General features: G+C 37.8%; 1 protein-coding gene across 1 annotated transcript in view; it reads right to left on the reverse strand.

Moving 5' to 3' along the window:
* Positions 1-22,507, reverse strand: part of PEX7 (peroxisomal biogenesis factor 7) — a 91,252-nt gene that overhangs the window by 60,200 nt on the left and 8,545 nt on the right. The window contains exons 4-5 of the mRNA XM_060029909.1: positions 18,887-18,964; positions 18,184-18,292 (exon numbers count right to left, since the gene is read on the reverse strand). Coding sequence (XP_059885892.1) covers positions 18,184-18,292; positions 18,887-18,964 — 187 coding nt within the window. The remainder of the gene's footprint in view (positions 1-18,183; positions 18,293-18,886; positions 18,965-22,507) is intronic.

Genomic DNA, 22,507 nt, shown 5'->3' on the forward strand with positions numbered 1-22,507 from the left:
AATGAGATAAAGTTTTAAAAATAAAATAACAAAACATAACCATGATTAGAAGTCATTCCTGTCCCTATTAATAACATGAATAAATAATAACTAATATTTATTGAGTGCTTACTATATGCCAAATGCTGGTCAGCATTTTACGTGTACAGTCAGTCCTCCATATTCGTGGGTTCCAAATCTGTGAATTCAACCAACCATGGGCCAAAACTATTCAGGAAAAAAAAATTCCAGAAAGTTCCAAAAAACAAAACTTGAATTTGCTGTGCTGGCAACTATTTACACAGCATTTACATTGTATTAGGTATTTTAAATAATTTGGGGATGATTTAAAGTATACAGGAGGATATGCATAGATTATATGCAAATATGATGACAGTTTATACAAGGGACTTGAGCATCTAGGGATTTTGATATCCTGGGAGGGTCCTGGAGCCAATCGCCAACAGATACCAACAGATGAACATACTAACTTTAAAAACATCACAACAAGTGAGGTAAAAATTTTGATAACATAAAAAGTAATTTTTGTAGTAATTTACAAATGAGGAAACTGAAGCACATGGAGCTGAAGTAAGTCAGCAGAGAGGAAACAATGGAATCAGAGCCTAGAATCAGAACCCAGGCTGCCTGGCTTCCTAGCCTGTGTGAACTATAACTACACAACGTTGCCCCCTAATGTTGTCGGAGGAGAAGTGCCACGTGATCAATGTTGGCGAAACCTTGAGCAATTTATTCTTTTAATTTATACGTTAATTATTTTATAAATTGGGGAAAATTTTAATAGACACACACACACACACACATAACATTCTGTCATATTTGCCCCACAATTATTTTAGAAGTAAAAGTAACAAAACACAACAGATAGTGTTGAAACCTCTACTGTATTTCCAACCCCATTCCCCATCCTCCTTGCCCAAGCCTACCACAATCCTGAATTCGGTGTGCATCCCTGTAGTTTGTGTTTTGGTAATACTTCTACAACATTTTTATGTATTCATAAATATGTACTATTGTTTGTGTGTGAGATTAAATTTTTTTTATATTTAAAAATCATCATCCTCCTACTTTACAAAAGGTTGAAAACCACTCTGATAGAAGAGAGTGACTAACGTTTTTGAATCTAGCTAAGGACAGTGGGGATGAGATGGAATGATGAGTTTGAAAGTACCAAACGGAAATGGTTCAGAATTGGTATAGACTAGAGCTCCCAAAATTTCAGGGGTCCTAATTATAATCACTGTCTGTGGTCTAGCCACCAGTCAGTAGAATTTCTTTCAGAAGTCTAAGTAGCTTTGATTAAATGATCTTTCATGACTTTCCCTAACCTTCAGAGTTTACAGCAGGGTGGTGTAGATGTCCAGATTTGGTCTGCCCAGCAACACCCTTCCAGGAACAGCACCCTCTTTTCACCATGTGACTCTAGAAAGACCTATGGCTCAACACAATCGACTGGCCAAGGACAGGTCTAAGCAAGACCAGTCATACTATCTCATTTTCTGCCCCTGCCACAGCTGACAGGTCAGAAGTATCTACTTGGGATTTTTCTGAAGTATAACTGAAAAAATAATGTCAGTCCCTCTCTCACAGTAGAATTTACAGGTTATAAAACTGAGAAGCTGCTGGTGGCCCTGTGTTTCACTGTATGGAGAAAGCTGGCCTGCAGAGTCAAGTCAACAAGCAGAGAAAAGTCCAGGTTAGAGACAGAGAATGTGTCCGGGGGTCATTTAAGCATCCCTTCCCCCTTTGGGGTTGCTTTTCAATAAATTCTACAAAGACCTAAGATTGCTCAAGTTCTATCACCTATAGGCAAGGTGAGTCCTTATCATCATGGAAGCAGTGAATGGAATTCACCTGAAGCTTCAAACTCTATAAAGCCTAGCCCCACAGAAAAAGATTCAATTTGGCACAAGCCTTACACTAAAACATAGGAAATGCCTAAATGATGTATACTAGCTTTCAAAAATTTATATGTAATATCAGGTCTGAAATCATAAAGTCTGCTATAACCATGACTAAGCTTTGTTTAAAGTTCAATGAGCTTGTGTTCATCCTAATAATTACATTCCTAATAATTACATTTTATGGGTGTACGTGAATGCTTTAAAGTACCAAAATATTACAATAAACGTGGACTAGGAAATTAAGAAACAACTAGTAATTCTAGCAACAATATGGATGAATCTCACAAAACATAATGTTGAGCAAAAGAAACTAGACATGAAAACATAAAAACAGGTAACATTAACCTATGCTATTACAAGGCAGTTCAGTAGTCACCCTCGAGTGGGGGGGGTCGGGTGATGACTGGAAGGATGTGAGGGAGGCCTCTGGGATGCTCTGTTTCTTGATCTGGGTGCTGGTACACAGATGTGTTCATTGTGAAAATTCATCACATGCTTAAGATTATGCACTGTTCTGTATGTGTATTATATAATGTATTGTTATATTATGTATATTATATACATTATATATGTGTATTTCAAGTTACTCTGGGACAATATTTTGGTTCTTCACCATCATATTCAAGCAATGCTTTTTAAAAACACCATGGCTTAGGTTGTCCCCTCTTGCCGTTAATTTAAAGGGCACAAAAAAGTGAGAACTGCTCTGAATGAGCTGAGAATTCCACTTCTGCTGCACACATTCGTCACTTCCTCCTCACCACTTTGTTTTCCAGGTAGGAGAGGGACCTTCTGGCCCACTGGTACCAGGACTCATTCAACTCTTTTAGCCACCAGGACATCTATATTTATATATTTTTCAAATTACATTTTCCAGACAACTGGCTTTTCATTGTCAGCCAGATGTGATAGTGCCACAGAACCACCTGAATTACCAGCTTCTCCTATCAGTTGCAGACTTGCCACTGGCAGCAGAACCAGTGAATTTAAGTGCAGAATATGGTATAGGATGTGCTGGCTACTATTATGTCTAATTCAAGTTGCAGCATTAAGTAATTGGGTAAGGAGAATAAGTGTAAACAGTGAATCTGAAACTGTGAAGTGAAATGAGTAGAAAAAGGATGCATATTGGGCCCAAATAATTTATTTGAAATGCCAGATGCCTATCAGATGTAATGTGACTTTTTTCTTAGAGTAGAATGATTTTTTTTTTAACTACTGGACTCCACATATTCAGGCATGGCTATGATTTATGCAATTATATGGAGTCTGTAATAGCAGTAATTTAGTTTTCATTGTTCAAAAGAAAGTTTACTTCATATTAATCCTCTTTATGTAAAGAGCTCAAATATTCTTCCCTTTCATCTCATATAATTTAGAAATATGACTTCTGTACTAATACAACTTTCATGAACTAAACAAAACCAATGTCCTTAGAGAACTCTGCTAAGGAAGATCTAAATCTCTATATACTCCTCCCTTTTGGTCTGTCTTAACTTAGCTAATGATATATTTAGGTCTAGATTTGCAAATACCATACAACTTTGAAGGTGACCAGATTCTTGGAAAAACTCAAATGCTATATTCGCATATACTATCTTAAACTATAAACTGTTATAAGCAGTTGAAAGACATAATTAGCTATACGTGCGCCACAGGATTCAACATAAAACTATGTCTTGACTGCCTATCATATAAGCTTCTACCATTCGTAATATCTGTGAAGACAAATATTTTACAATACTGGGTTTCTCAACGATGAATTCTGCAGTTGAAACTATTTTTATGCAAAGATTATACTATGTTTTATAGCAAGCTCTTGTCTGTAAGCAAGAAGACAAAGTAAGAGAATTAATTGATAAAGACCATAATATAACTCAAACTATAACTGACAAAACTGAGGAAAAAAAACTAAAGAGTTCTCAATCTAAGGAAACCACTTCCTCTCTGAATTCAGCACTGAAACCATTCTGTCGGGTTTTTTTTTAAAGAGATGAGTATATTTCTATTAAAACAAACATGCAATTTCCATTACATCAACAGAAATAAGCTATTTATTTAGGCATCTTAAACAGAGTGACACCACAGACTAGTACAGTGCTTTCCAAATTAGGCTGATCACTAGACTCAGCTGGGGTGATTAAAAAATATACTTCTGGGGCTTCCCTGGTGGTGCAGTGGTTAAGAATCCACCTGCCAATGCAGGGGACACGGGTTCAAGCCCTGGTCCGGGAAGATCCCACATGCTGTGGAACAACTAAGCCCGTGCGCCACGACTACTGAGTCTGCGAGCCACAACTACTGAAGCCCACGCACCTAGAGCCCGTGCTCTGCAACAAGAGAAGCCACCGCAATGAGAAGCCTGTGCACCACAATGAAGAGCAGCCCCTGCTCGCTGCAACTAAAGAAAGCCCGCGCACAGCGAGGAAGACCCAACGCAGCCAAAAATAAATAAATACATACATACATACACTTCTCAGAGGTATCTGATTCAGTAGGACTAAGATGAAGGCTAGAATTCTGTTGTTTTTTTCAAGCTTCCCAATGACTCTGTTGGTGGGCCAGGTTTCAGGATCACTGGACTAGTATGTTATTACACAAGCATGCATTCCAGATTCTACCTGGAGCAAGTTACTCTAAAACTCCGTTCTCAGAGTTTTAGTTTCTAGATAAGCAGACTCTTAATCCTTACAGCACATACGTATGCAAAGGCCATTCAGATCTTCCTCAAATATGCCCTGCTCTCTCCACATCCCCTCCCTCTGCTTCCCGCTTCTCATCTCCTAACTCTTACTTGTTCATAAGGTAGCAGTTTAAACACTATTTCCTCAGAGAAGCTTCTCTGACCAGCCAACTTTGACAAGCTCAAGAATCCTTTGTTACGTTTCCACAGAATTCGGAGCACACAGGTTAATCATAGGAGTCACCACTCAGAGAACCCTTACTCTGTGCCAGGCACTGTCCTAAGCCTTTTGCTCATACTAATTCACTTAATCCTCATCAAAACTCCATGACATGGGTATTATTATCACCCTTATTTTTTAAATGAGGACTGAAGAGACAGAAGTTAAGTAGCATGACCAAAGTCACGTAACAGTGGTGAAAGCAGCCAGGGAGGCTGGCTGCAGAGTCCATGTCCCTAACCACTGTGCTGTGCCCTCGTCCTCAAAGAGCTTCATGCTCCTTACCGTTATGGTTGCTAGGCTTTTTCTTAGCATCTCTCTTTCCCACTGGACTATACACTCACTGTATCTTCAGTGCCCAGACACAGGTGGACATTCACTAAATATCTGACTGACTCACTGACAATGTCCCTGTCAATAATCAAATTTAACCTTAAGTATGTTTTAAAAATTCTGGTAAGATGGTTATTCCCATATATTATATAATAATAATCAAAAAACTTTGGTGTTTGCTTGTGTAAGGTGCTCAGCTATGTCAAAGAATATACATGCCCTATAGGAAATATACAAACACAAGTCAAGCAAAGAAAACATGCAAAGAAGTGCACTGCACACAGCCTGGTAAGCAAATTTTCTTCTCTCTCTTGAAATGGCAAAGGCACAATGAGAGCTTTAGAGCTTACCCCAACTTTTACTATGCCACAAACCCTCCTTTTGTAGAGTGGAAGAAAAACTTTAAGTCTTTTCAACTTTATTGAGTAGGCAAATATTGGAAAAGTCATCATGAAGAAATATTTCAGGGAAATGTCAAATGGTTGATAAATAAACCTTCCAATGAGTTTCCAAAATCATAAAATCTGGCAGAAAAATGGCTTTACTATATTCAGTTTTTTTTAAGGAACATAGGTTACAGCTCACAGGTCCAGTATTAGGTTTTTGTCAAATCCCTTCTGATTTATTCCAAGCCTTGGATGTGCAGCCAATTTAGTTCATATTGACCCCCTATCCATCTTCTTCACCTAACCAGGATTCACTCTTGCCATTCTCAGTGTATGTAGCTGGGTACCACCTCTCTCCCATTTCCCATTCTCAACTGCAGGAGCTGAGCCAGGCCAAGCCAATCAACACATTACAGCCTCCTCTCCCAGGCACAGTGATTAGTTTAGGAACATCCACACAGGCCATCAGAGCCCATGAGAGAAAATGAAACATTTTTAGATGTCTGAAAAGGAATCTCCCACTTTCTCCTACTGCACAGAAACAAGAAAGGATGCAGGGGCTAGAGCTACTGCCATCTTGCTATCATGTGGTACCAGATACTGAAACCAACTTAACAGAACACAGAACAAAAGAGATAGGAAGAACAGTCTTTGAGCCCTACATCCAGCTGTGTGTACACAGCCAGGTGTAATTCTGGACATTTCAACTATGTGAGCAAACAAATTACCTTCTACCTTAAGGCAGTTTGGGTCAGAATGTCTTTCACTTTCAACCAAAGACGTGCTGGCTGGTATGACCACAATTTACATTCATTTCTAATATAACACATGAAAGTAATGTCATTAAACTGTCTCTTTTTTCTGTTAAAGCAAATGGACATTCTGTTGATAAAAGACTCTTTTTATATACTATCTATTTACAAAGTAGAGATACTTAAGTTTTGTAATTATACTGCTAACACTCTACACACAGTCTTTTTCTGCTATTCACTCTCACACACTGAATACTCTATATATAACATCCAGAGTCAATATTATGTATAATATGCTACACAAAAGGCCAATGTAATACAAAGAAGTGTGTGTGACTCAGCCTGAATAAAGGGCTAATATATACAATTCTGCCCGCCTTATTTATTTTTAACGTCTTTATTGGAGTATAATTGCTTTACAATGTTGTGTTAGTATCTGCTGTGTAACAAAGTGAATCAGCTATATGTATATATATATCACCATATCCTCTCCCTCTTGTGTCTCCCTCCCACCCTACCTATCCCACCCCTCGAGCTAGTAACACAGCACCGAGCTGAGCTCCCTGTGCGATGCAGCTGCTTCCCATTAGCTATTTTACATTTGGTAGTGTATATATGTCAATGCCACTCTCTCACTTCGTCCCAGCTTACCCATCCCCCTTCCCATGTCCATAAGTCCATTCTCTATGTCTGTGTCTTTACTCCTGTCCTGCCCCTAGGTTCATCAGAACCTTTTTTTTTTTTTTTTAGATTCCATATATATGTGTTAGCATACAGTATTTTTCCTTCTGACTTACTTCACTCTGTATGACAGACTCTAGGTCCATCCACCTCACTACAAATAACTCAATTTTGTTTCTTTTTATGGCTGAGCAATATTCCATTGTATATATGTGCCACAGCTTCTTCATCCATTCATCTGTCGATGGACACTTAGGTTGCTTCCATGTCCTGGCTATTGTAAATAGTGCCGCAATGAATACTGTGGTACATGACTCTTTTTGAATCATGGTTTTCTCAGGGTATATGCCCAGTAGTAGGACTGCTGGGTCTTATGGTAGTTCTGTTTTCAAATTTTTAAGGAACCTCCATACTGTTCTAAATAGTGGCTGTATCACTTTACATTCCCACCAACAGTACAAGAGGGTTCCCTTTTCTCCACACCCTCTCCAGCATTTATTGTTTGTAGATTTTTTGATGATGGCCATTCTGCCTGGTGTGAGGTGATACCTCATTGTAGTTTTGAGTTGCATTTCTCTAATGATTAGTGATGCTGTGCATCCTTTCATGTGTTTGCTGGCAACCTGTATATCTCCTTTGGAGAAATGTCTATTTAGGTATTCTGCCCATTTTTGGATTGGGTTGTTTGTTTTTGTGATATTGAGCTGCATGAGCTGCTTGTATGTTTTGCAGATTAATCCTTTGTCAGTTGCTTCATTTGCAAATATTTTCTCCCATTCTGAGGGCTGTCTTTTTGCCTTATTTATGGTTTCCTTTGCTGTGCAAAAGCTTTTAAGTTTCATTAGGTCCCATTTTTTTACTTTTGTTTTTATTTCCATTTCTCTAGGAGGTGGGTCAAAAAGGACCTTGCTGTGATTTACGTCATAGAGTGTTCTGCCTATGTTTTCCTCTAAGTTTTATAGTGTCTGGCCTTACATTTAGGTCTTTAATCCATTTTGAGTTTATTTTCGTATATGGTGTTAGGGAGTGTACTAATTTCATTCTTTGACATGTGGCTGTTCAGTTTTCCCAGCACCTCTTATTGAAGAGGCTGTCTTTTCTCTATTGTATATTTGTGCCTCCTTTATCAAAGATACGGTGACCATATGTGTGGGGGTTTATCTCTGGTATTTCTATCCTGTTCCATTGATCTATATTTCTGTTTTTGTGCCAGTACCATACTGTCTTGATTACTGTAGCTTTGTAGTATAGTCTGAAGTCAGGGAGCCTGATTCCTCTAGCTCTGCTTTTCTTTCTCAAGATGACTTTGGCAGTTCGGGGTCTTTTGTGTTTCCATACAAACTGTGAAATTTTTTGTTCTAGTTCTGTGAAAAATGCCATTAGTAGTTTGATAGGGATTGCATTGAAACTGTAGATTGCTTTGGGTAGTAGAGTCATTTTCACGATGTTGATTCTTCCAATCCAAGAACATGGTATATCTCTCCATCCGTTTGTATCACCTTTAGTTTCCTTCATCAGTGTCTTATAGTTTTCTGCATACAGATCTTTTGTCTCCTTAGGAAGGTTTATTCCTAGGTGTTTTATTCTTTTTGTTGCAATGGTAAATGGGAGTGTTTCCTTAATTTCTCTTTCAGATTTTGCATCATCAGTGTATAGGAATGCAAGAGATTTCTGTGCATTAATTTTGTATCCTGCTACTTTACCAAATTCATTGATTAGCTCTAGTAGTTTTCTGGTAGCATCTTCAGGATTCTCTATGTACAGTATCATGTCATCTGCAAACAGTGACAGTTTTACTTCTTTTCCAATTCGGTTCTTTTTATTTCTATTTCTTCTTTGATTGCTGTGGCTAAAACTTCCAAAACTGTGTTGAATAATTGCGGTGACAGTGGGCAACTTTGTCTTGTTCCTGATCTTAGAGGAAATGGTTTCAGTTTTTCACCATTGAGAATGATGTTGGCTGTGGGTCTGTCATATATGGGCTCTATTATGTTGAGGTAGGTTCCCTCTATGCCTACTTTCTGGAGAGTTTTTATCATAAATTGGTGTTGAATTTTGTCAAAAGTTTCTTCTGCATCTATTGAGATGATTACATGGTTTTTATCCTTCAATTTGTTAATATGGTGTATCAAATTGATTGATTTGCGTATATTGAAGAATCCTTGCATTCCTGGGATAAACCCCACTTGATCGTGGTGTATGATCCTTTTAATGTGCTGTTGGATTCTGTTTGCTAGTATTTTGTTGAGGATTTTTGCATCTATGTTCATCAGTGATACTGGCCTGTGGTTTTCTTTTTTTGTGACATCTTTGTCTGGATTTGGCATCAGTGTGATGTGGCCTCGTAGAATGAGTTTGGGAGCGTTCCTCCCTCTGCTATATTTTGGAAGAGTTTGAGAAGGATAGGTGTCAGCACTTCTCTAAATGTTTGATAGAATTCGCCTCTGAAGCCATCTGTTCCTGGGCTTTTGTTTGTTGGAAGATTTTTAATCACAGTTTCAATTTCAGTGTTTGTGATTGGTCTGTTTATATTTTCTAGTTCTTCCTGATTCAGCCTCAGAAGGTTGTGCTTTTCTAAGAATTTGTCCATTTCTTCCAGGTTGTCCACTTTATTAGCATATAGTTGCTTGTAGTAATCTCTCAAGACCCTTTGTATTTCTGCAGTGTCAGTTGTTACTTCTCCTTTTACATTTCTAATTCTGTTGATCTGAGTCTTCTCCCTTTTCTTCTTGATGAGTCTGGCTAATGGTTTATCAATTATGTTTATCTTCTCAAAGAATCAGCTTTTAGTTTTATTGATCTTTGAAACTGTTCCCTTCATTCCTTTTTCATTTATTTCTACTCTGATCTTTATGATTTCTTTCGTTCTGCTAACTTTGGGGTTTTTTTGTTCTCCTTTCTCTAATTGCTTTTGGTGTAACGTTAGGTTGTTTATTTGAGATTTTTCTTGTTTCTTGAGGTAGGATTGCATTGCTATAAACTTCCCTCTTAGAACAGCTTTTGCTGCATCCCATAGGTTTGGGTCATTGTGTTTTCTTTGTCATTTGTTTCTAGGTATTTTTTGATTTCCTCTGATTTCTTCAGTGATCTCTTGGTTATTTAGTAGCATATTGTTTCGCCTCCATGTGTTTGTATTTTTTACAGTTTCTTTCTGTAATTGGTATCTAGTCTTAAAGTGTTGTGGTTGGAAAATATACTTGATACGATTTCAATTTTCTTAAATTTTCCAAGGCTTGATTTGTAACCCAAGATATGATCTATCCTGGAGAATGTTCCCTGAGCACTTGAGAAAAATGTGTATTCTGTTGTTTTCTCATAAATAAATATCAATTAAGTCCACCTTGTTTGATGTGTCATTTAATGTTTCTGTTTCCTTATTTATTTTCATTTTGGATGATCTGTCCATTGGTGAAAGTGGGGTGTTAAACTCCCCTACTTTTATTGTGTTACTGTCAGTTTCCCCTTTTATGGATGTTAGTATTTGCCTTATGTGTTGAGGTGCTCCTATGCTGGGTGCATAAATATTTACAATTGTTATCTCTTCTTCTTGGATTGATCCCTTGATCATTATGTAGTGTCTTTCTTTGTCTCTTGTAACAGTCTTTATTTTAAAGTCTATTTTGTCTGATATGAGAATTGCTATTCCAGCTTTCTTTTGATTTCCATTTGCATGGAATATCTATTTCCATCCCCTCACTTTTAGTCTGTCTGTGTCCCTAGGTCTGAAGTGGATCTCTTGTAGACAGCATATATATGGATCTTGTTTGTGTATCCATTCAGCCAGCCTATGTCTTTTAGTTGGAGCATTTAATCCATTTACATTTAAGGTAATTATCAATATATATGTCCCTATGACCATTTTCTTAATTGTTTTGGGTTTGTTTTTGTAGATCTTTCCTTCTCATGTGTTTCCTGCCTAGAGAAGTTCCTTTAGCATTTGTTGTAAAGCTGGTTTGGTGGTGCTGAATTCTCTTAGCTTTTGCTTGTCTGTAAAGGTTTTAATTTCTCCGTTGAATCTGAATGACATCCTTGCTGGGTAGAGTAATCTTGATTGTAGGTTTTTCCCTTTCACCACTTTAAATATGTCCTGCCACTCCCTTCTGGCTTGCAGAGTTTCTGCTGAAAGATCAGCTGTTAAGCTTATGGGGATTCCCTTGTATGTTATTTGTTGCTTTTCCTTTGCTGCTTTTAATATTTTTTCTTTGTATTTGTTTTTTGATACTTTGGTTAATATGTGTCATGGCATGTTTCTCCTTGGATTTATTCTGTATGGGACTCTCTGTGCTTGCTGGACTTGACTGAATATTTCCTTTCTCATATTAGGGAAGTTTTCAACTATAATCTCTTCAAATATTTTCTCAGTTCCTTTCTTTTTCTCTTATTCTTCCGGGACCCCTATAATTCAAATGTTGATGCACTTAATGTTGTCCCAGAAGTCTCTGAGACTGTCGTCAATTCTTTTCATTCCTTTCTCTTTATTCTGCTCTACAGTAGTTATTTCCACTATTTTACCTTCCAGGTCACTTATCCGTTCTTCTGCCTCAGTTCTTCTGCTATTGATTCCTTCTAGAGAATATTTAATTTTGTTTTCTGTGTTGTTCATCATTGTTTGTTTGCTCTTTTGTTCTTCTAGGTCCTTGTTAAAAGTTTCCTGTATTTTCTCCATTCTATTTCCAAGATTTTGGATCATCTTTACTCTCATTACTTTGAATTCTTTTTCAGGTAGACTGCCTATTTCCTCTTCATTTGTTTGGTCTGGTGGGTTTTTACCTTGCCCCTTCATCTGCTGCATATTTCTCTGTCTTCTCATTTTGTTTAACTTACTGTGTCTGTGGTCTCCTTTTCACAGGTTGCAGGTTCACACAATGAGAAGTTCATGCACTGCAACGAACAGTAGCCCCTGCTCACCTCAACTAGAGAAGGCCTGCGTGCAGCAACAAAGACTCAATAATGAAGACCCAATGCAGCCAAAAACAAATAAATATTTTTTAAAAAGAAGAAAAGGGAGAAAAAAGAAAGAAAGAAAGAAAAAAAAATTAAAAAATAATTATTAAAATAAAAATAATGAAAAAAAAGAGAGCAACCAAACCAATAAACAAATCCACCAATGATAACAAGTGCTAAAAACTATACTAAGATAAACATAAAAATCAAAAACAAATCAGTCACAGACAGCAAACCCCAAGTCTACAGTTGCTCCCAAAATCCACTGCCTCAATTTTGGGATGATTTGTTGTCTATTCAGGCATTCCACAGATGCTGGGTACATCAAGTTGATTGTGGGGATTTAACTCGCTGCTCCTGTGGTTGCCCAGAGAAATTTCCCTTTCTCTTCTTTGTTCGCACAGCTCCTGGGGTTCAACTTTGGTTTTGGCCCCGCCTCTGCATGTAGGTTGCCCTCAGGCATCTTTTGGGGAGTCTGAGGTCTTCTGCCAGCATTCAGTAGGTATTCTGTAGGAGCTGTTCCACATGTAGATGTATTTTTGATGTATTTGTGGGGAGGAAGGTGATCTCCACGTCTTACTCCTCCGCCATCTTGTAGGTTCCCCCTGCCTGACTTTGTCGCTATCAGATTTTACCTTTGGTCATGGTCAGTAAAAGAACAATTAAAAACAAAGATAATTTGGGGGCCTTAAATAATAATACAAATTAATAAAATTACATGCAATAGTAAGGTAAAGGAATTTTTTAAAATGTATCAGTAATTTACGGTTTTATTTATTAATACTTTTCTAAATTATACTCATTATTAATTCTAGTTTATTACAAATGCTACCAATTAGAGCTCCTAGCAGACATGCCTTCTCTGCTTCACTAGAAGAGAAGTATGTTTCAGTTCATTCTGAAGATGGATCTATTCTACACCACTAATTCCTTCCAGAGTTTGAGGCGAATACTTTGAAACTGTAGAATATAAGACCAAAGGGCATCCCTACACTAAGAATATGATGTTAATGTCAAACTAATTCACATCCTTACAAGAATTTTAATTGAACTTGTACTAACAGTCTCTGTATTAGGGCTTTTCACCAATAGTAAAATTATAAAATGGTCAAATTATAACCATTATGCTTAACTGCAGTCATCTTGCAGATCTGATTCACTATCAACATGAAACTCATTAGCATTTCCATTAAAAGCATAAAAATGACTAACTCAAGTTATATATGCAGGCTAAAGGGTTAGTTAATTCAAACAAGTGTGTTAATATTGCTATCATTTACTTAATACACACCCAGCCTTATGGCTAGTTGTGCCACAGAAAGACTGAAAAAACTCAAAGAAGAAATTTAGGCTTGGAAAAGGAAATGTGACAAGGAAAAGTATATTACTGGTCCCATCCCCAAAGACTTGATATTTCAGAAAAGATTTGGTTCAAATTATGGACTGAGAAACTACAACTTAGAAATTTTAAAAATAGTAGGAATAATTTTATCAGTGTACCTTTCTTCATTCTAGAAAATACTATTAATTTTAATCAGCAAACAAAACATTTTCTGAGTTAACTGAACCTCTACACACAGAAGTTATTATAATTCACTATTATCTTAGGATCTAAAAAAATTGCTTAATCTAAATGGGACATATTTGTCTGTTCACAATTTACCTGGAGGTTTCCACTTCTGAGGTTCTCCAACCTAGTCATACTTCAGAATTCAGGGACATTTGGTCATTTTTAAGTTTTAGAATTAAAAAACATAACAAATAGAAAGGATTTCTGTGATATTATATTTCCTGTGGAACCCACTCAACATGATTCAACATCTCAGGGCATTGATTTAGCTTATTAGCAAGAAAGGAGCAATTATCCTACCAATTGCCTATCTTCAGATGCTAGATAATGAAACAAGGAGACAATACAGGAAGTACTCTTCCCCTCCCCTGCTACTGTGCCTTCTCTCCTCCCCTAAATAACCACACTGTGCAAAAGACCTTCCATCCCTTTATCTCCCCTCAAATGAGACTTATACCTGGGTCAGCAAACATTTTCTGTAACGAGCCCAACTGTAAGTATTTTTGGCTTTGAGGGTCATTCAGTCTCTGTCATAACTACTCAACTCTGCCACTATAGCATGAAAACAGACATAGACAGACAATATATAAATGAATGGGCATGACCGTGTTCCAATAAAACTTTACCCAAACTGTCAGTGGGTCATTTGATTTGAGGGCAATAGTTTGCCAACTTGTGCTCTATTCTAAGCTTTCTTCTATTTAGTCTTTCCTGGGTGCTCTGATGTACTGCAATGGCTTTAGATCCCATTTATGAGCCAACGACACAATTTTTATTCATAAGGCCTGATTTCTCAGCTCCAAACTCCACGTGCTATTGACAACCCCACATGTGTATCCCACAGGCTCAACGTGCTCTAAAACTAACTCAAGATCTTCGTTTGCAAATGTATTTCTTATCTCAGTTATGACATTACCATCCATGAATTTGTCCTTGCCAAGAATCTAGGACTTATGCTTTATTCATCCCTCTCCCACCTCTTCCACATCTTATAAAATCATCTCGAAATACCACTCAAATCAGCCTACTTTATTCCATCCCTTCTGCCACTATCCTTATCCATGCCTTCATCTCTCTCTTAATTGTTTCTCTGCAACCACTCTGGCTCACCTCCAAACTATTCTCTACACAACAGCCAAAATGGGTTTTTAAAAATGCAAGCCTAATCATATCACTCCCAGGCTTAAACCTCTTCAATGTCTTCCCACTGTCCATAGGATAAAATCCAGAGTCTTGAATCCAGCCCACAAGGCATGATCTGGGCCCTTGCCTGTGATCCTGACCTCATTTTTGCTACCCCTTTTCCTCTTAGGCAACAGTGCCTCTGGCCCTCTTTCAATTTCTCAAACACATCAAGTTCTTAATTTTGAATATACTACTCTGCTTGGAATGTTCTCTCTTGCTATGCCATCTAAGGCCTCCCACTTTTCACTGAGCCAACTCCTTATTCATCCTAAATGAAAGTCAGAAACCTATCAAGCAAAAAATTGATAGTTTTGACTACCAAAAAGTTTCAATGCTTATACAGTAAAAATTAAAATATAATAAATAGGTTAAAGGACAGAAAAAAATTGGGAAAATATTTGTAACAGACGTAAGATACAGAGAACTAATTCCTAAATATAAAAAGAGCTCAGGGCTTCCCTGGTGGTGCAGTTGTTGAGAGTCCGTCTGCCGATGCAGGGGAGACATGGGTTCGTGCCCCAGTCCAGGAAGATCCCACATGCCGCGGAGCGGCTGGGCCCATGAGCCATGGTTGCTGAACCTGCGCGTCCGGAGCCTGTGCTCCTCAACGGGAGAGGCCACAACAGTGAGGGGCCCGCGTATCGCAAAAAAAAAAAAGAGCTCATACATCAATACAGAAAAACAACAACAAACAGCTCTCAGTAGCAAAACAGGCCAAAGACATGAATAGGTGACTCACAAAAGAACAACTACTGCAGCCAGTTGACATACTGAATGTGTTCACTAGTCCTAGTAATCAAATACACAAATCAAAACAACAATTAGTTGTAATTTTTCATTCATGGAATTGGCAAACCTCTAACAGATGGAGGAGACACATCCATTCACCATTTCAAGGTCCAAACCTTAAAATAACTGTTGCCTTGACACTATCAGCATTCTCATTGTCAGAATAAACTGACATCATCTAGACCGGGAAAGTTGTTATTGTTTTGTCTAATCTATAAGGTGTTGCTGCCCTGAAATAAACACATTGGAAAATAACAAGTGTCATATAGATTATATTTATGCATACATTTTCCCAAACGGTCTAACTGAATCATTCCTTACATTGGAATACCCTGAGCAGATACCAGTTTCTCCTTCCCAGTATGTGTCTTCTGAGGCAAATGAAAGTGACTCAAAAAGGCAGCCTTAGAAAAGAAACTCTGCCCTTGCTTACACCAATTAAATTGCTCACCTTTGTTTTGTTTCTACGCTTTTTACAGCTTTAATGGCCCTCAATACATTATACAAATTATCTAAAAGAAAAGTGAAGCAATATATTTTAAGGTATCAGAGCTTTTAGGAAGGAAATAGTATCAGAAATCTTTCTTTAGACAAATGTTTATTGGTGGTATATCAAATAAAAGAAACCTGTTGTACCTCTTTTTCTACTTTAGATTTGTTTTAATTTTATAAACTTAAATATATAATATAAATGCATATGTATAATTCATAATATATAATTGGGAGATGTTCTCTTCCATCAAGTGTATTTAAACCTATAGTCTAAGAACTCTTTCTGAATGGTGGTATGATTCACTCAATTCAGCTGTAATTACTAAGAAATCTCCACAATCAAAAATTGTTTTATAATAACAATGTTTTCAGTGGGGAAAATGAATTTGGGACAGGAGATTTTCTGACTCAAAATTGCAAAATTATTTTCCTGTACAATTTCAACAACAACAAAAGTTTTATACCTATAAGCATGTAAAACCTAACATCACTAAGCAAATTCAGCCTTTAAAGATATCTGACTTTTTCCTGAAGAATATTCCCCATTAATATTTTTAATTTTTTGAACATATATTCTGGAATGAGCATAAGAATTTTTATGGAGGAATACAAGCAAATGTTAACAGTAGTTCTATAGGAGGAGGGGAATGAGCACTTACTTTTACTTGGCATGTTTCTGTTTTGTCTGCATTTCTTTACTACGTATATGCTCAAACAGGAATTATCGAGATACCATTTCTGTTTTCTCTTCATAAATTTATTTTTTGAAAGTTATAAAAGAAGCAAGAAATAAAGAGCTGATATTATCTTGTCAATCACCACAAATATTTATGATTAATTAACACATTCTTATAACTGTTACTCAACCTTTGTTCTGATAAAGCAACCAAAAATAAAGCCATCTAAGCAAAGCAGTTCAGTAGCTAATAAAAGGAGCTAGACTGGTTCCCAACTTTGAAAGATTTATAACTGGTTATGATCTGCCTAAGACAGACCATTAATCATTAATTAATCATTAATTAACCATACTTATTCATTAATAGTTGTGCTTATAAAATTCACAGTATGAAAAGTCATACTGTGGCAGATATTATAATATCACTGAGAATTAATATTCCATATCCTTAACCACATGAATATAACCTCTAAATGCCTTCCAACATACTGTTTCCCCACTGGGAATGATTCTACCTTCTAACCATGGGAAGAAGGGAGTGTTATTCTTGTTATCTCAGCTTCTACTCCCCATCACCTTACGGAAGGACCCTTCCACTGAACTTGCTCATGTAAAGTCAGGACAACAGAAGGGTGACAGGATAGACTGGCAGAAAGAAAAGGTAAGAGGAGGAAAGTTCAAGAGCTGTGACGGCAGGGTTACAGGGTGTGAGAAGGTCAATGGCCAGGGGAGACCCACTCCAGAGCAGCCAGGGGCGAGTGAAGATGAGGACAGCTATTTAAATGACCATTTGGCAGGTGGACCAAGCTGTTTTAAATGGCACTGCAGAGAAACTGTGCAATGTTTCTCTTCAAATTATATATAAAGTAGATTGTTCAGATTATACATGATTTAGGAATCGGCCAACAAACCAAATTTGTAAATCCTTATGCAAACAGTACAAAGTGTAATTTTAAATTTCTATAAAATGACTTTTCTCTACAAAAAACATAGAGACATATAAATGTAAGTATCTGCTTTATCTTAGAATTGCTGACATGAATCAAAAGTAAACAGTTAGGAAAAAAGATCATACCAAACATATTCTTGCTATGGCTTAGTGGCAATGAATTAAAGAGACTATCCCTAAAAAGAGGGTAAATATCAAGCAAAGGAGGTTGACTGTGTGCTAGACATTTTACATGTTTCCTTATTTCATGCTGACAACAACCCCATAAGTTAGACATTCTTAGCCCCATATTACTGATGCGAAAACCCATCGCATCACCCTGACGCCCCACAATCGGCCACTGAAGAGAGTTTCCAAATTCAATCAAGTCTGATGCCAAAGCCCTCACTTTGTCCCTTACCTCTCACCTCACCAAAAAGGCACACGTTAAGTCAAAGGTTTAGAAGCAGCCCAGGCTAATTCTTACCTAGAGACTGAGAAAGAATGAAAGAGTCTCAAGAGTTCAAATAGGAATGCAGTCCCTTTTCTTCTCCAAATCTAAGGTACACAGTGCCACCTACTGGGGAAAGTGAGGCCACCATTCCCTACAAATAACGCTTTTGGTAAATGAATTCTTTACCTGAGGCTGAAGCAAAGCAACCAGGGATGTGGGGCGACCAGATCGTGCTATAAATGACACTTTCATGGCCTCTAAAGGTGCACAGAGACTTTCCAACAGTTGGGTCCCACTACAAACAAATGAACAGATCAGTTACCTAACAGAGGCAAATTCATCATGCTTTATATTACCATATATATGTATCTACATACACACACAGTATACATATATATCTCAAGGATTTCTTTAAAGTCTTTTTTTTTTTTTTTTTTTTTTTTTTTTTGCGGTACGCGGGCCTCTCACTGTTGTGGCCTCTCCTGTTGCGGAGCACAGGCTCCGATGCGCAGGCTCAGTGGCCATGGCTCACGGGCCCAGCCGCTCCGCGGCATATGGGATCCTCCCGGACCGGGGCACGAACCCGTGTCCCCTGCATTGGCAGGCGGACTCTCAACCACTGCGCCACCAGGGAAGCCCAAAAGTCTATTTTTATATAAAGCAAGATGATATTTAAGGGGCCAAAATAATCAACACTGAGCTAATTATCAGTTTATAGCTAGAAGATTAGAAAATTTTAAATTCTAATAAATGCTTTAGTGTATTTTTTGAAAAGAAAATTAACTGCCTAACTGAAAAGCAATAGAAGTATGTTCCAGAAAAGAAAAAACTTCAGTGGAAGCTTTGAGGAAGGGAATATTTGGTTTTAAATACAGTAATGTGGACATACCAGTTTGATAGTTTGATCCCACGAGCCAGACACCACAAGCTGTTCACATCTGGTTTGACTCCAATCAACACTGTACACCTAAAAACATTTTAAAGTGTCATTTAGAATGCAAAAGAGCATCAAGTTCAATATTACATTTATCTGTTTGTAACAGTGACAGCCAGTTAGAACAACTAATTCACTTCGTTGAAACATCAAATAAAGTCCTGCAAATCTCAATATGGTGTCTGAGAAAGGGAAAGGTCATCTTGTCCGTTCCTCCAGCCTTACCCCTAACAGATAAGACTCCATTCTACTTTAGCAGGATCCTACAGAATATTTCCAAAACCTTCTTCACTAAAACAAATTATACATATTTTTAAACCTACCAACAAATCCCTGTTTGCAGCACCCTGAAGAAATGTCAGAGCAGATTAGAAAGTTAGTCATCTAAAAAAGCTTGCCAGGTCAATGTTTATCAGAAAGCATTAAAATTCAATTAATATCCCTTTCTGGTCTTTCTTTGAAAAAGCTTATCGGAATGACGTGATACTTTCAGATCTCTTGGTAAACAGCTTTAGTTATCCAATGCTGCTCTCAGTAAACCACTTCAAATGAATTATATGAAAACTTATGGAAATACTTTTAATTCTGTTATTTGATACAACGGATTATATACAGATCACTACTGGAAGCTAAGTTCAACCAAATATGTGTATAATTAAACTTTACAAAAGTAGTCCTGCCATGGACCTGAGTATGCCATTAAATGTGATCAGCCAGCAGGTTATTTTGAATCTAAAAACTCTACCATATTTATGCAGAAAGCATGACTGTCTGGGGTTTGTTGTGGCTTAAGTATGGATTCCCTGTTCTCTGCTGCCTAGTGCTATGCCTAGCCATGTTGGAACCTGAGTTTAAAACAAAAAATAATTGGTAATACCGATTATGTCCTTACTTAAAACTTTGATATTTTGTTCATCGTAGATTTTTCTTACATTAATTTTGATTTTTTAAATACTGCATTAAGAGATTATTTATCTTGACTACTGAGCTTTTGGGGCCCCCTTAAATTATGTACTTAAATTATGTGCTAAGGTGAGTGTTTCACCACCCAGTTCTGGCCCTGCTGCGGCCCATATTCTTGCACAAGAGAGAAAAGCAGCTGGAACACTAAAGAAATCATGATCCAGCAACAGAGAGTAGCTCATAAAGTATATAGAAAGGTCAGCAAAATCCAAAGTGCTGCTGCAGCCATCTGTCAGTTATGGATGGAAAAAGGCAGGCTCGGAAGCAATCAGGGAAGAGCTTGAGACCTAAAGAGGTTGATTTTACCCTCTAGGCCAGGGCTCAGCAAGTTTCTTCTGTAAAGGGCCATATAAATATTTTAGGCCTTAAATATTTATATAATAACTATATTAATATATTTATTCTATTCATAATAAATATACTATGGGCCATTTGGTCTCTGTCACAACTACTAAACTCAGCCTTGTAGAGCACCAAGTAGCCACAGATGATACTTAATAAATGGGCATGGCTGTGTTCCAATAAAACTTTACAAATCAGAGAGTGGGCTGGATTTGGCTTTGGCCCACGAGTACTAACTGGCCAACCCCTGCTCCAAGCTGATGTGAACAGTCAAAAATAACCACAATAGGAAATCTTTATTGAGCACCTACTGTTTGCCAGATGTTGTCATAAGCACTTTACATATTTTATCTCATTTCATCTTCACTTCTGTGCAGTAGATACCGTGCCAAGGCCCAAAGAGGTTAAGTAACTTGTCCAAATTCCCACAGCTGGTAAGCTGCAGAGCTGAAGTCTGAACCTGGGCAGCCTAATCGCAGAGTCCACCTTAATCATGATGCTAGGCTATCTCTACAATATGTTGCATGACGGCGCTTTAAAATGGAACTTTTCAGTGACCTTGCACTGTGATATTAAGGAAATAAAACCCTGCCCTTGTTGGTATCACCCTTCACTGGAGCTCCATTTGGGCCCAGACTGATTGCATTTTGTTTTCATGAATTATCCATACCCATGTTAAAGCCCCTACCTACCTATCTACTTGGTGAACCCCCGCTCATCTGTCAAGACTCAGCCCCTTTAAATCTTCTGTGAAGTAAGCCTCCCTGATGAAGCCCTCAGGCATCGAGGCGTCAGATGCTGCCTTCTGTGCACTCCACAGCATCTTACACCTACTCCTAGTTCAGCATGCACCATGCGTCACTGAATTCAGAGTTAAATAACTGCCGCACCCGCTATATTCTGGAGGAACCATCATAAACAGAACCATCTTGTTCATGCTCATTGCAATCTAACAGGCACTCAAGAAACTGAGTTAAAATGATTTAACCAACCAAATTTATCTCCACAACCTGTGCTGTTGCTAAGTAGTTATGAAGAGCTACTGTTTTCATTTTAGAGGATAACTGAACAAATACAATTAAAAGATAACATCATTAGCTCAGACTCCTCTGCCTCTACACATTTCCAACATGACAGAGGACTTGAAACCTGACAACTTCTCACCTTTTAAAACTGCAAGAGCCTCCGCGGGCTCAGAGAGAACCCAGCCCCAGTGAGAACAAGAGACACGACGTAAGAAAACTATGCTGATACCAGGGCTGCTGCCAGCTCTTCTATGTGATTCATAACAAAGTGGCAAGCACCAGGGTCTAGGACAAAATCAAGCATACGACATACATGGTGAGGTTAAAAATGGGATAAAAAAGAAGGAAATAAAGGTGACTCAATCAACATATACTTTTTGTTTGTTTGTTTTACTGTGTTTAATATACTAGGACATGGGAAAGAAACTAACAGTATAAGCCAGGATATTGTGTTTAAAACACAAAAACGAAAACTGTAGACCATAAATACAAAAGCTGGAGGGATGGAAAATTCAGCTTGATGCCCAGAAGAGAGGTATCCTAGCAGGGCCCTGAGGGCTGGCTAAAATGTCAACAGCAGAAAGCAGAGGTGAAAATAGTGACCAGAAACTCCCCCAAAGACATAAACGGGGACATAAAGCACCCTAGGGATTATAGGACTAGTGAACGACTGCAAGATAACACCAAGGTTTTGTGCCTCAGAACTGTCAGTGACGGTGGCATTAACAAAGCTGGACGACTGGAGGAAGGGAGATAATGTGTAATTTTAGACACAGTGAGTTTGCGGTGACAGCCTGACAGTCAAGTGGAAAAGTCTAGGAAGAACAGGGTTTGGGCATTAACCTCAAGCCCTGAAAAAAAGTTTACAACCAGAGAGATGTTTGGGAGGCAGCTGAAAAAGGATGACTAGATTCCATTATCCCAACCTCAAGTCACATAACTATTCAATACATATTTATTAAGCACTTACTATGAACAAGGCATGTGGGAGGGAGAGTATAGTGTTAGACAAGACAGATAAAAGCCCCAGCCTTCATGGGTCTTATACTTTAGCAAGGGAAGATAGGCTGTAAGTATAAATACACAATTTCAGGTTGTGATTTTTTAAAAACTACTAAGAGAAATAATGTAAAGTAAGAAGACTAGAAAATAATAACAAGGGCGGGAGACTAGAAAGCACATCTCACATTAGTCTACTCTTACATATTTTCCCTATTCCCAATTCCCCCCTCCACTCCCACTCAAA

This window comes from Delphinus delphis, chromosome 14, assembly GCF_949987515.2.
Source record: "Delphinus delphis chromosome 14, mDelDel1.2, whole genome shotgun sequence".
Taxonomy (NCBI): Eukaryota; Metazoa; Chordata; class Mammalia; order Artiodactyla; family Delphinidae; genus Delphinus; species Delphinus delphis.